This window comes from Dipodomys spectabilis, unplaced genomic scaffold (genome assembly GCF_019054845.1).
Source record: "Dipodomys spectabilis isolate Male_0828 unplaced genomic scaffold, ASM1905484v1 ptg000289l, whole genome shotgun sequence".
NCBI classification, from domain to species: domain Eukaryota; kingdom Metazoa; phylum Chordata; class Mammalia; order Rodentia; family Heteromyidae; genus Dipodomys; species Dipodomys spectabilis.
Window position 1 is genome coordinate 887172 of NW_024870966.1, and position 14429 is coordinate 901600.

The 14429-nt window shown below is 39.4% G+C and overlaps 1 protein-coding gene across 1 annotated transcript in view; it reads right to left on the bottom strand.

Moving 5' to 3' along the window:
* Positions 1–477: 477 nt before the first annotated feature.
* Positions 478–14429, bottom strand: part of Cacul1 (CDK2 associated cullin domain 1) — a 71699-nt gene continuing 57747 nt past the window's right edge. Inside the window, exons 7-9 of the mRNA XM_042701347.1 lie at positions 10085–10223; positions 5598–5641; positions 478–5224 (exon numbers count right to left, since the gene is read on the bottom strand). Of these exons, the coding sequence (XP_042557281.1) occupies positions 5184–5224; positions 5598–5641; positions 10085–10223 (224 nt within the window). The 3' untranslated portion in view covers positions 478–5183. The remainder of the gene's footprint in view (positions 5225–5597; positions 5642–10084; positions 10224–14429) is intronic.

Here is a 14429-nt window from a genome sequence, read left to right on the forward strand (position 1 = left end):
AGATCTTGATAAAATTGAGTCTTTGTACTTAACACATCCCTTCCATGGAAATCTGGCTAGGCTTGTCTGGAACCATGATCCCCTCAATTCCAGCCTCCCCTGTAGCCATGATTATAAGCATGAGCCACTGGCACCCATCTTCAAGCCAGTTTTGATTTAAGGTCCCCCAAAGAAATTGTATGCCAATTAAAAACTACACATAAACCCATGGACATACTAAATATAAACCTACAGAATATGTATATGTATGTGTATATACAGAAGTACATAGTTACATACCAAGTTTTGTGCCACTGATAAAGGGGTCAAGAATAGTGTTCAGCAGGCTTTAACTGTGGTGACAAAGACTGTTGCTATGGTCATCCTGCAGGAGGCATTAGAATACACTGTGAACAAAATCTAATTTCTGTATTGTAACAAAGTTCCAGTGCCTGGGTATTGAGGCCAGGGGCATTGTGCACAATTATAACATAAGGCCAAGGATATCTGTACAAGATTTATTTCAATAATCACAATACTTTATAGAGTGATAGAAATATACCCTAATACAGAAGGAGTGATTCAAAATCCACCACGTTAAAAGAAAAAGGAAAAGGCAGTGGCTTTAGATCCAGGTTCTACCCACCACTCTGTTCTCCTTGGATTAACAAATGAGCTGATGTGCAGAACACCACCTGACAAACAAGCACCCCCAGGTCGAAGACTTCGTTGCCTTATCCTTTCTCTGGCTGTGCTGGTGGCTGGCAACCCCTGGTCTGTATTTGATCTCCAAATTCTGTATACGCAATCCTGTTTCTAGCCACAACTCCCCACAACTTCACATTTAAAGGATGTAATAGACAGTAGGACTAATGAGAGTCAGGTAAACTGCCATCTGTTTAACAAAATACACCCTCTAAGAGAACAGCCAGTCTGAATGCATTTAGTACAGTCACAACATTGAAATGACATGTGAGAATACAAAATGTTTATTTTGTTCCAAACCACAGAATTCTTAGCCCCAGAGCCACTCTACAAAATTTCCAGAAGCATTTTCTAGACAATGCAGTCCAACCTGAAATGAAGATACTTCCCACCAGCAGGGATGTGGCATAGGCTAGGTATGGTCCTATAGGAAAGGATCTGAATAGGGTTATCTTCAGTTCTCCTATAGCCACTCCATCAATAAGCAGAAACTTCTACTCATGCCACTGGGTTCCGGAAAGCAGTTCAAATTAGGGTCTTGGGACAGTGGAGGAGGCAAGGTGTTAATGACTACAGTTACTCAAAGTGAGAGGGGACAAAAGATGAGTCATTTTCCTTAGGAAAAAACAGGGCTCCTTTCATGTATTCTGGTGATCTGAAAATGAGGTGAATTTCAACAGGGTAATGAAAGTAATGAGAGTCATGTCTCCATGAACTCCTATGACCTCCATTCTAACTTCTAATAAAAATGGATTTCATGTTACACAATCTTATTGAAAATAGTAATTACAACCAAGAAGGTCCTCTAGACCTCTTATAGGTGTCAGCCAAGGGATTCACATTTGACCTTGAATTTTAAAGTCCCTTCAAGCAGTCTAGACTTGGATAAAAGTAAACTTAATATTGCAAGCTAAATGCTCAAGGACACACCATAAAAATCAATTTAAAACATCCAAACAATGGCTGGAAATAGCCAATGCAGGTTTTCTGTTTGCCTTTTAGCTGTTTTTTAATATCTCAGATTAGTGTATATTCATAAAACAATGCTCAGCTAGTCTAATAATAGCTGCTTAATAATTGAGTTTTAGCTCCAAGGCAATACCTCTTGCATAAATCACAGAAATAATTAACTGCTGTAAGACAGGGGGGAAAAAAAACCCAGAAAAACACAGGCAACCTCAGTAAGATGACAAAATTTTGGAGTCACAGACTGTCTACAAGGAGATTCAATAGGTTATTTAAATACTATGATACAAGAGCTCCTGCTCACATAATAACTGCAGAAACCAATTCTGTTTGCTGAACCACCATTGCCTTTGCTAGCAAATATACAGACCACTTTGAATTAATTCTTTTGTGCTGAAACCTTTAAATCCCTTGGTCAGTACAGAATATTGTGAGGTGATGCATGTACAAACTCTTCCTGAGGAATTACTTATGTGTGCAAATTTGCAACCCAACAGAATACGTGGCATACAGCAAGGAGAGTGGCAGATGGACAGGTCTGAGCACTGAGGACACGTGTGCAGTGTTTGTGACAATAAGCATCCATCTACCTCTCTGCAATCTTACCTCCCTACAAATAAGCCTGATCCTAACAAAGGGGGGGCAGAGGGGGGGGGGGCGGAGCTGTGGACATCTGCTACATTTGCAGCAGGAAAACAGTAACCTTTCTACACAATCCAAATTGGTGCTTCTTCTCACCGACCTTGCTTCACACCTGGCTTTGCTTTCTGCCCCAAAGACAAAAAAGGAGTAATTCCTGCTGGATCTGGGGGCAACTGTGACAACAGAGGTCATCAGATGTGACACAGACTTAAAGCTTAAAGCCAGCTTTTAAAATATATACTGTTTCTCAAAGCAACCATCATCTATTTACTTTGACATGTCATTATTTCAAGACCTGGCTTCCTTAGTAAGGGTCTAGTTTTAGGCCATACATATATACCAGCCAGTTTAGCCAAATTATCTGTGTATGTTGAATAATCGATATAACTGATCAACCTGCATGAACAATACTGTCTTCAATTACTTTTGCTTTCAATGATTTGATATAAAAGCTTGTATTTAGTTAGGGTAGAAAAAAACTATCATGTCATGGGAAGAAGAATACAAATCATCATGAAAGGTGAATACTTTTTGGCAAACAGTACTTACGTCTATACAAAATGGGAGGAGGGCAAATTTTTTTTTCCTTTCATGTTGCAAACTAAGAATAATTCTGTTAAGGATTTCAATTAAAAAGCAAATCCAATTTAAAACAGGAAAAATTTCAAACTGCAATGCACCTCAAAGGGCCAAGATACTTAAGAACCAGGACACATGCACTAGGTGTTTGTACCCCCAATGCTTTCTAATGACAGCTTTATGGAACACAGTCTCAATCCACAGTTGGCTACAGTCACTACAAAAACTTTAAGAAACTTTAAGAAACTTAGATTTTCCTTTGCCTACTTAACACATACACAAGTAAAAAAAAAAAAAAAAAAAAACATTTCCACTAACAATAATGCAAAAGCATTAAAATCCAGGAATTTTAATGCCAATTTGCATCAAAATATAATGCTTTTATAGGGAAAGTTCTGTCTCTGGCCAATAAGGATGCTCTCTTCCAGAAAAGGATTTGGGTGAATTTTTAGAATAATGAAGAAGTCACCTTTGTTTAAAGAAAGGTTTGAATTTTATTCCCTTCAGAAATATTGCTAAAACTACTCAAGAGGATGTCAGTTCTGAATGTTATTTATAAGCCTGCAACAAACACTGCAGTGACATTTGGGCCTGGGATAGAGTGGCACTTTTGCCGGCACACAGGGAGCTGTGCGGGAGTCACAGTAACAGACTGCACACTTTCCAGCAGTCATCCCGTGTTCTCCCCTGCAACCTGACATTCAGAGAGTAAATGAGCCCAATTAAAAACCTCCGAAAACAACTTACCAATCTAGTTGATAAATACTTAAATCTGACCACCTTTCCTTTTACTGCTTTGCACACATCTCAGGAATGAAGGGCTTCCATTAGTTGCAATGCTTTGTCTCAATATCCCACTTCTCTTTCACCATCACACTCCAAGCAAAGGACATGCTGAACTGGCCAAGGCAGCTGAGAAACATGTCTATCAAAAGTGCAGCAGCATCCCTGGGGTGTCTCCATCCCAGTTCTCCAAAGAGGTAAATATTATTCCTCTGATGAAACGTGACAGACTGAAACCTATGCTCAATTTATGTTCAAGCAAAACTGAAAAGAAAAAATTTCTTCCTTGCCACATCTATTTTTTCTTGACTTTCGAAAACAACTAGAAAAGCCTTAGAGACTTATGAAACAGCACTGTGGGTGTGGCAAAACAAAAAAATAAGAATTTGCCATGGCTGGAAGAAAGCCTTCAAACACCACTGCACCTTCTCTAGTTTGCTCAAAAGCACAAAAAGAAGATGCAGAGACGACTCTACCTTTTTTTTAAGTACTTGTCTCACCCATTAAAATGAAATGGATCAGGAACCCCACACTGTGGATTATATTTGGTTTTAACAGCTATATTGCTCCCTAGAGTGTCACAGGAAGCAGCTCCTACTTGGGCACTTTCCATAATATTACAAGGGGCTTTGGTGCGTCAGCACTGCCCACCCCTGGCCTACAGAGGCTATGAAATGAGGTGAGGGTGATGGCAGGAATGGAGATGCTCTGAGTTAGTCCACATGTGAATAGAAGCACACCCTGGCATGGCAGGGGCCATGTGCAAGCAATTCTGTTGTCCCATTAATAGCATCCCATGACAAGTCACACCTGCCATCTTGATGGGTTGCCTTGCGATACCACCAACTTCTCCAGAAATCATTTGGGAGTCTGACAACACCATCACACAGTTGCAAAGTGCACAAAGCTAAAGGCACAGAGTAGAAAAACGTTGTGAACTGATGGGGAAAGCTGTAGTGAAAGCAGAGTTAGCAACTTCCTTCAAAGACTTTCTAATGCTAAACAAAGGCCAACTCTTATTTTTAAACAGATTGTTTAGGTTATGCGTGAAAAATACTGCATTGTAATCAACTATTTGGTTTTAAAGCAAAAGAATCTTGACATGTGAAACAAATATGCTCAAGTGCCAAGTCCACAAATAACCAAGTGCCTCAAAAAAAAAAAAAAAAAGAAGATTCTTCTGTTCTTATATTTTTGGAGAAAGCTGCTGATTTTGGCTGTCGGATTTCACTTAGCAATGGTCAGTCACTTTCCAAGATGCTTGCTCCTCATCGAATTTGGAAATAAACTCACTAAGATTGTCCCAGTTCAAAATCACCCCCAAGTCTAGCAGCAACTGTGTTTTTATGTCTTTGTTTTTTGTTAAGTTTTTGTTTTTTAAAATTACAAACAAAAGTAAGAAATCTGGCATCCTCTTCCAAGAACAGCCTTGCGACGGAGCTCCTGAGTGGCACAGGCCGCTGTGCTCCAACAGTCCCTGCAGCTCCAGTGCGCCCTCTCTCTGAAGGACGGGTCATTGCACACATTCACTATCTGTAGCCCCTGGAACCTGCACATGCAGATGAGCTGTCTGAAAAAAGGCAAGACCATGAACAATCATGAGGAGGAGGAGACAGCACTGGAGATGGTATTAAACACATATTTCTCTCCAAAGAGAGTCCATTTTTTTTTTTTTAAAAATTCTTACAATTTTGTGATTTTGAGTAAAGATTCTGAGAAAGGAGATGCACCCTGGGTCACTATCCCATCCTCACAGACACTAAAGAATCTGGTGGCCTTCTTGGCAGCTGCCTGAAAACCACCATGCCCCTCTCTCCCTGACCTCCCCCTCCCCCCCGCTACCCGGGCCTTCAGAACAGCCCTGAGCCTGAGCCCAACCACACACAGTGCAGTACATACACAGCAGAACACTACAGATAGATCAGACCAAACACCATACTTACTATAAGCCAACTCATCCCCAGCTCTCTTCCGGGACTGGTCACCTCTAGAGGTAAAGAAAGAGGAGACAGTCAACAGAACTGATTAGTTTTTCCATATTCAGAAACAGCAGAAATGAATCAATGTAACCAATAGTGCAAACACAGTAAATCTTTAGGCTCTAACCCCACAACTTGTTTTAAAATGAACATTAAATATAAACTGAGTCATTTGTAATCTGAGTAGCTTTAATCTGAGTAGCTTAGCTAACGGGTGGTCTTTTAAATATAGGAAGTTAATAAATGATCATCTATAAGGGTAAGTTTACAATGAGTTCTAGAAATAGGTTCAGACTAAGTATACCCTCTAAAGACAAATCCAGATTCTATCATCACCACTCCCAGTGACCTGCACATACAATTCAAATATGAAATGAGAGAAAAATCTAAAAATCTTCCCTTAAAAGCTCTACTGAAACCAAGACTAATTAAAAAAAAAAACAAAAACTAATGGGGGTGGAAGAACATGACCCTGTATGTACATTAACCAGCCCATTCTCAAACACTAGTTGTACTCTAGTTAAAAACCCATTATTTTGCTTAGGCCCTTAACGCCCCCAACCCCCAATACTGTTTGTATTTTTGTCTCTCCAGAGTCTCAGTATCTGCTGTACAATGCTTAAGAACCTATGAATTACAACAATTAATTCTCTGCTGCTTCTCACTTTCTTACAAACTTATATCACCCTTCCTGAAACACTTCCACTTCTCCCCCATGGTACAGAGGCTTGAACTCATACTTGCTTATCTGCTAGTTTACCACTTGAACCATGCCTCCAGACTCAGCAACTTTTCTGTCTAGGCTGGCTTTGAACTGAAATAGTCCATATTCTCAGACTCCTGAGTAGCTAGATTACAGGTATGAGCTATTTATTGGCACCTAGCGAAAAACTTTTTCTTTAGCTTCTTCTAATTTTCCTCCCACCTATTTACCGTTCCTTGTCTGTTTTCTGCCTAACAATTATCTTTGGTCCTCTTTCTTCTACACACACTTCTTTAGTCTAAGACAATAATCAAGTAGCCTAGTGGCTTTATCTTCTCTACATGCCTGTGGCACCTAGATGCATATGTTCAGCTCTGAGTTCTTCTGTATCTTCGGATATGCAAGTCTGACTAACTAATCACCAATATATACATTGCAAATTTACCATGGCCAGAACACAACATCAACCCCTTTTCATCTCCATTAAAACATCCTAGACCCTCTGAAATCTCCCTATGACTTCACCTTGCATCATCTCCAGTCACCCATTCCCACCCAACTCCACTGCTACAATCCCAATCCAGACCACTACCATCTTGACCCCACACAACTGTACAATTTCATTATTAGTCTAGACAAGAGTCACAGTGAGCTTATGTAAAACACTTAAGATTAGTTCACACCTCTGGTGAAAGCCCTTCACGATTTCCCACCAAGTTAAGAAATCAATTTCCAATTCACATGGTTCCCGCCTCATTTTCCACCACCTTCTACTTCTGTCACAACGCTTCAGCCACCCTGGCTTTGTCAGCACATCTGTACTGAGTGTTGCCTGCAACATCCCTCAGGCAGCCACACAGCTGCTCCTCACCCTTCCACCCTGCTCAACACCCTCTCCTTGAGGGCATTTTTACCATGTCAACTGAAACCCAAGGTTTCATGCTGCTTATTTTAAATTTTCTTCACTAATTTTCATTTGAAATCATACTTATTTACTCGTTTACTATTTGTCTCCAACATTAGAGTATAAGTCTCATGAGGGCAGAAACTTTTCCTGCCTTGTCTACTCCAGTACCTGTAACAGTGTCTGGAGATAAACCACCCGTATTTGTTACATACTTTGTCAATAATTCAATCTCACAGATTATTAACATGCTCACTAGCCCAATTACTTCCTACTCTGACACTCCAATTTTCCAAACCACTAAACATAATATTCTGGCCACTAAGCTAATGCTTATTCTGAAAGATTGTAATAATGAAGAATCTTCCAGAAATGCAACTCTTCCCGCTCCCATTTTCCTCTGACTGGGTTGCAGACCACCAGACATTCTGCCAGACAGGGTGAGGAGCCTGCATGGCTGGCAGAGAGACAGCACCTCATGATCACTGGCGGCTGTGCATTTAGAGAAAACCTTGCACAGCACTTTCCATGGACTTGTCTCTAACAGCCTCAAAAGCTCTAAACAGATGTGGCTTCATTGCTTTTTAAGCTTTACCATATATACCAAGAGTTCATTCCTCTCTCTCAATAGTTAAATAAAAACTGGGCATCCACAGAGGAGAAGAACATCATAAATGTGATCCATGCCAAATATGTTTTCAATAATCCCACAAGTCTGGAAATCTATGAGCTGTCCACAAAACCAGACTCCTTCCCAGAAGTAAGTCCAAATATAGGGGTGACCCTTCAGATAAGACCCCTCCACCACCAGGTTCTATTTAGTTCTGAAATTTAAGTAACCATTTCTCAGGAAGAACATTTTGTTTGTTTTCACGAGCTACTTGGAACACCTTTTGTAGGGGATACCACAAGTTGGTCTGAATAAGGATGCTCCAGCTGAGGACCTACATTTATACCTTCGATAACGTGATTTCTGACAATACACACCAAACTGCTGCCCTTCTTTAATCAATTCAATTACTCAGAAGAGGGGGGAAAAAGGATCCTTGAATTTATATGTTAGTTCTATCTTTGAGAAAAGTCTATTTCTGTACCCCTAAAGATTACACAAAAACTCAAGCTCCGATGAAAATGTGCTCCTAACTGTAGAGGAGGGTATCATGTGTTGTCAAATTATCTCAAAACATTTCAAAGACATCCTCTACACCATCCACATGAAAGCTGTGTGCTGCCAATTGAGAGGTCTAATCACATAAGTGGAACAATGTCTTAAATGAAAGTCATTTGCAGCACTAAGCATGAATCATGTGCTTGGTGAGGCAAAAACCATAAAATGTTTGCTCCTCTACAAGAGCCAGTAATAAGAATTATTATTGGCTAGCCTATACTAGTCTCAAAACCTTTTCTTTTTTTTAATCTGCAGGCACCATTTCTCCCCAAACAAGCCCAGCTAGACAAAAGTCACAGCACAGAACACACTGAATGTGACAGGACAGAGGATGGCTGTCCATGCACACGAGCAGAGGCAGGCAGTCCACCAGCTACTGACATGACAGTCCTTCCTGAGCAGTGTAAGTGAACTTGCAAGCAGACACCAAGTAACCAGGACTACAAAAGGAAAGCAGTTTTGGTTGTGGCCAGGTTGTACTACTGATGAGTTTGCTGGGCTTGATATTCAGGAATTTGAACTGGCTTTTTTTCCCTCCTTTTTCTCTCCCTCCCCATACTGGAAGCTCTAAGTTTAAAAAAAAAAATCAAAAAACAAAGAGAGTAAATGCCAATCCATGGACTATCGAAGAACAGAAATAACAAAAAAAATCACCTGCCTTATTTATGCTGATAATCCATCAGGACTGGTTTTTTTTTATATAAAGTTTTCTTTTCTTTTTTTTTTTTTAGTCAGTCGTGGGGCCTGAACTCTGAGCCTGGGCGCTGTCCCTCAGCTCTTCAGCTCAAGGTGAGTGCTCTACCACTTGAGCCACAGCACCACTTCCGGCTTTTTCTGCTTATGTGGTGCTGAGGAATCAAACCCAGGGCCTCATGCATACAAGGCAAGCACTCTATCACTGAGCCACCTTCCCAGCCCCAAAGACTGGTTTTTGTAAATTTAGTCTCAGAACTTTGAAAGAGAAGTATCATTTTCAGGCCTAGTCAGGTTAAGTCAACACTCAACCTATTATGTGTGGACACATTGATGACTAAGCCAATTCTGATGTCTTCTTTCCCACTATTTTCTTTAACACCAGGAAAAATAGAAGATAGGTCAAAGTGCTAAGAGTAAAGCTTACAAACATGTGAGGTAATATTGTGATGATATAAGTGGGAGTTTCCTATGAGGAAACACAAAAGCTTTGTATGAATTTATTCTAATTGAAAAGATGTACTCTGTAAGATTCTCTGGGGTATGGCCAAAATAAGGAATGGCAAGTATTTTCAAAAAGTAAGAGCAAAGGGTAAATTTTTCTCCACATATAGATATACTCTATATCTTAATAATAAGCAAATAGAATTTAGAGAAACAAAAAAAATTGAAAATATGAAAGACAGAATTTAAAGCTTCTTTGCTGGTTCAATCATAAAAGTGCATTATAACTAAGAATCACATTTCCACACAATGCTTTTCCAAATGTTCAGAGTTAATATGGCAGAATCAAAGCTGGAGGGACCTTGAAAGTTGCCCTACCTAACTGCTCACCAGTGAGAAATCCCTTCTTCAAAGCTCAGGACTCAGATGAATGTGTGCAGACAGAGTAGCTCTTGGACAGTAATTTCCCCTTTCTAACCATGTCAAATCAGCCGAAGGAAACAGACATATTTTGTCACCAAAGGAGAAAAACAACTTGCCTTGTAAAACCATTTTGTATAAGTTCTCTTTGAAGTTTCTGATCTTGAGCAGCATACTCAGAAAGTTCGGATTCCATTGCCGGAGGGAGAATGTTTGGAATAAATTTAGAAAATAGAGATGGAGCCATCTGAACCCACTCTGTGAGGGAAGAAAAAGATTGATTTAAGGAACTCGAAGAAGCAAAGTTCAATGAAAAGGGGGAAGCTTTCTTTTGTTTAAAGAATGAAAAATAAAACAAATTTAAAATAGGAGAATTAATTAAATGCTATTTCAGTAAAGAACACACAAAAGTTTAAATTTCCTAGAAAAAAAATAGAGTATAATGAAGGAAGTAAGACATTTTTACATTTTACTGACTTAACAAAACTTACTGACAATCTCTAGGGGGAATTTTTAATGGAACTTGTCAGTAATCCTAAATATGGAGGGAAACATCCATGAGAATACCAAGTGGGAGGGAGCTGTCTTTCCAAGTCCCAACCCTATTACCTATTAGTTAAAACAACTGCTGTGCCTGTAATTCAGGAGGCCAACATCTGGAAGATAATGGTTTGAAGCCAAAGGGACAGAAAAGTCCTTTAGATGGCATCTCCAAAAAGGCCAGGCTGCAAAGTAGCTCAAGTATAAGAGTGTCAACTGAGCAAGTTAGAATCCCTGATTTCACATCCCAGTGCCAGGAAAGGTAAAAAAAAAAAAAAAAAAATACGAAAACAATATACACTGATTCAAAAGTAGTCTACTATAGAGCTAAATAATAGACGTATACAAAACAAGACAATACAAAAGAGGAGTAAGGGAGAGACTTGGGTATTTAGTAAGTGGCCTGGAGATACCTGGTTAGTACTTTTTGAGAGGTGGCTCACGCCTATAAATCCTAGCTATTTGAGGGGTAGAGATCAGGAGGATCACAGTGTATTTAGAAACCAGCCCCTGCAAAAAGAAGTAATGATCTCTAATATAAAGCTAGGCACAGTAGCATTTGCCTGTCATCCTGGCTATAAAGAAAGTATGAATAATAAGATCATGTTGTAGGCCAGCCAAAGCAAAAAGCAAAACTTCATTTGAGTAATAATAAAAGCAGAATGGGCTGGAAGCATGGCTCAAATGGTACAGTACCTTCCTAACAAGCTCAAGGCCCTGAGTTCAAACCCAGAAAACATCTTTTCTGGACCATGTTAAACTAGAAAAATGAAATTAAATATACAGAAAGTTAATGAGTTACTAAGATAAAAAAGTCCATAGAAAACAAAAAGACAAAGGAAGTCACAAGAAATATTTGTATTAGACATGACAAAAATTACTATATAAGAGAATATTTGCACAAATGATAAAGAGGTTGAAAAAAAAGTAACCTTCTTAAAGTTAAATAAGCTAAATAATCCCTCTAACTCAGTGAGCATACAATAAATGGTGCTCACTAGCAAAACCAGAATTCTTCTCACTTGTTCGTGGTCTTCAATTAATACTGCTGTCCCTTTTCAGCTGTTTTTATCCAGCCCTTTCAACATTTTCCTTCTGCAAAACATTTTGGCTGCTGATTCAAAAACCATAAGAATGCCAAAGCTCTTCAAGCAAGAGCTTTAGAATCTGCAATCTGAGTAGATAATGTAAATCTGACAAAATCACATCTAACATTGGGTTACTGGTGAGTGAAAAAAAAAGTAGGAAAAAACAATGTCCAATGGGAGAAGAGCTAAGTTAAAGACAAGGCAAACACTGCAAATGAAACTGAGCCACTCTTTACCATGTGCCCTGGCTTATACCAAACAAACATTGTCAACAGTGTCCCTCCTGCCAGCTACCAGCTCTAAAAGGCCTCCAGAGAAAGCCACTCCAATGCTCTGGAGAACCACTAGGTGGAGAACCAGAGGTGCCAGTCAAATCTTTCAATGACTTCACTGAACTTCAGGTGCTCATTAACAAAAACACGAAGAAATAATGTCTGTGTTAGGTGAAAAGGAAGTACAGTCAGATGTCTGTGACTGCTTCTGAAATGATGGGTTAAAACAACAACAATGACAGGTCCTCAGACTCTCCCATCTCCAAGGCTTAGGCTTAGGGCCAGGAATGTAGAATTAAAAACTTTCCCAGGCCACTCACATGCAGTCCCACTGAGGAGCCCTGCAAAGGAAGAAACCCTGATGTTTAGCTTTAAGTTTTAAAATAGTCTAGTCAGGTGAAAAATACTCTGTCAGGTGAACAGAACTGCTTTAATAAACCAGGAAAATAATGGGTACCTCCAAGATCTATAAATGTCAAAATGGGTTTAAAAGTATCTCTGAGAATACACAGGGAAATAGAAGGTTAATCAGTGGTAAAAGTCACCATTTGAAAAGGACAATTCTCAAATACAGAATTTTCCTCATAAGTAGAATCATCATATTACAAGAACTCAACCTGGATAAAATAACATTTAGGTGCTGGGCACTGGTGGTTCATGCCTGTAATCCTAGCTACTCAGGAGGCTGTGATCTAAGGATCACGGTTCAAAGCCAACTGCCAACCTGGGCAGGAAAGTCCGTGAGACACCTATCTCCAATAAACTACTCAGAAAACTGGAAGTGGCGCTGTGGCTCAAGAGGTAGAGCACTTGCCTTAAGCTGAAGAGCTGAGGGACGGCACCCAAGCCCAGAGTTCAAAGCCCCACAACAGAACAAAAAAAAAAAAAAAAATAGGTAAACATGTATCTATAATTCTTTTCTACCCACACTAATTAGCTTTATTTATTTATTTTTTGGGGTCCGGTTGTGGGGCCTGAACTCTGGGCCTGGGTGCTGTCCCTCAGCTCTTCAGCTCAAGGCTAGCGCTCTACCACTTGAGCCACAGCGCCACTTCCGGCTTTTTTCTTTTTGCTTATGTGGTGCTGGGGAATCGAACCCAGGGCCTCATGCATTGCAAGGCAAGCGCTCTACCACTGAGCCACCTTCCCAGCCCCTAATTAGCTTTATTCTGTAATTGTGTAATTCTGTAATTGTGTATTCTGTAATTCTGATAAAGCTGCCAATTCAGGAGGCAGACATTTTTGTCACATTGCAACCTTCCAACAGCAAAGAAGAAACATTCATAATCTAGGCTCCTCCCCCAATTTCCTGAGTTACTTTCACTACACTGGGAAGATGAAATTCAAAGTTCTGAGGGAAAAAAAAACTATCAGTTTATTGGGCATATGTTTTTGCACTTTTTGCAAATAAATACTTCATACAATTCCTGTTAAAAACTGTAATACAGAGCTCAAGGCCTGATTCCATTTAAGGAACAAAAAATTTGAACATTCTGGAAAGCACTATTTAAAACAGCCTGAGAAAGTATGTAAAAAAATCAGCTTATCTGCTACTAGAGAATTCACCTAATTCCTCTCAGAAAGCTAAATTCTGATATCTTTTAATTAACCAAAAAGCCATCAATTAATTAAAATGAATATAAAATAACCATTAATTGAGAGGGCAACAAGTTATTATTTACGTAATTGTTATCAAGCTAATAAATCATGTTTTATTTCATTTAACCTTCGGACAACAAAAGAATCTTTTAGCAAGTGCAATGTTTTTAAAGATTGCAGAACAACGTTCCACCCTGAGAACTTTCGCAATCTCTCTCCCAAGGGTGTGATTTTTCCACTACTAGCTAGATAACTCCAAGACAAAACAGGAGGCTCTGGCTCAAGAATTAGAGACCAATTATTAGGGTACCTTAGGATTTTTCTTTCTTTTGGGGATGGAGGGGTGGGACTGGGTTGTTTAAACTTAGGGTATGATACTTCCTCAATACTTAACCATGCCTTCAGCACATTTCTGCTTTAGTTATTTTTCAGGTAGTGTTTGGTGTTCTAACTCATGCCACTCTGGACCTCAATCCTTCTGTACCTCCCATGTAGCCTGGATTGATAGGTATACACTACCTAGCCTAACTTGTTGGGTAAGATGGGAGCCTAACTTTTTTCCTGTGGTTGGCCCTGATCTCCACTTGAGTGTTGGTATTACAGGTGTGAACCACTGCCCTTTAATTTTTTTTTAATCTATAAAAAGTTTTTATTCTAAAGACAGGCATATACCTCTAATACTATGCCTTTAAATACAATAATCTTTGACTTTTAAAAAATTGCTCCTCTGAATATATATTGTTCACAAACATCTCCATGAGGGACTGTAACCAAGATTTCTAGGTATCTGACAGCTATGTACTAGGCTAGGAAGATGGGAGTTTTTATAAATGTGTATGCCTATGCATACTTGGAAGTATGGAGTAGGAAGAAAAGGACAAACACCCTAACAATTAAGACAAGAAATAAAACAAAACATGAGATTATAAAGTTTTTTTGAAGTCTCACAATTTAACCCTCAAACT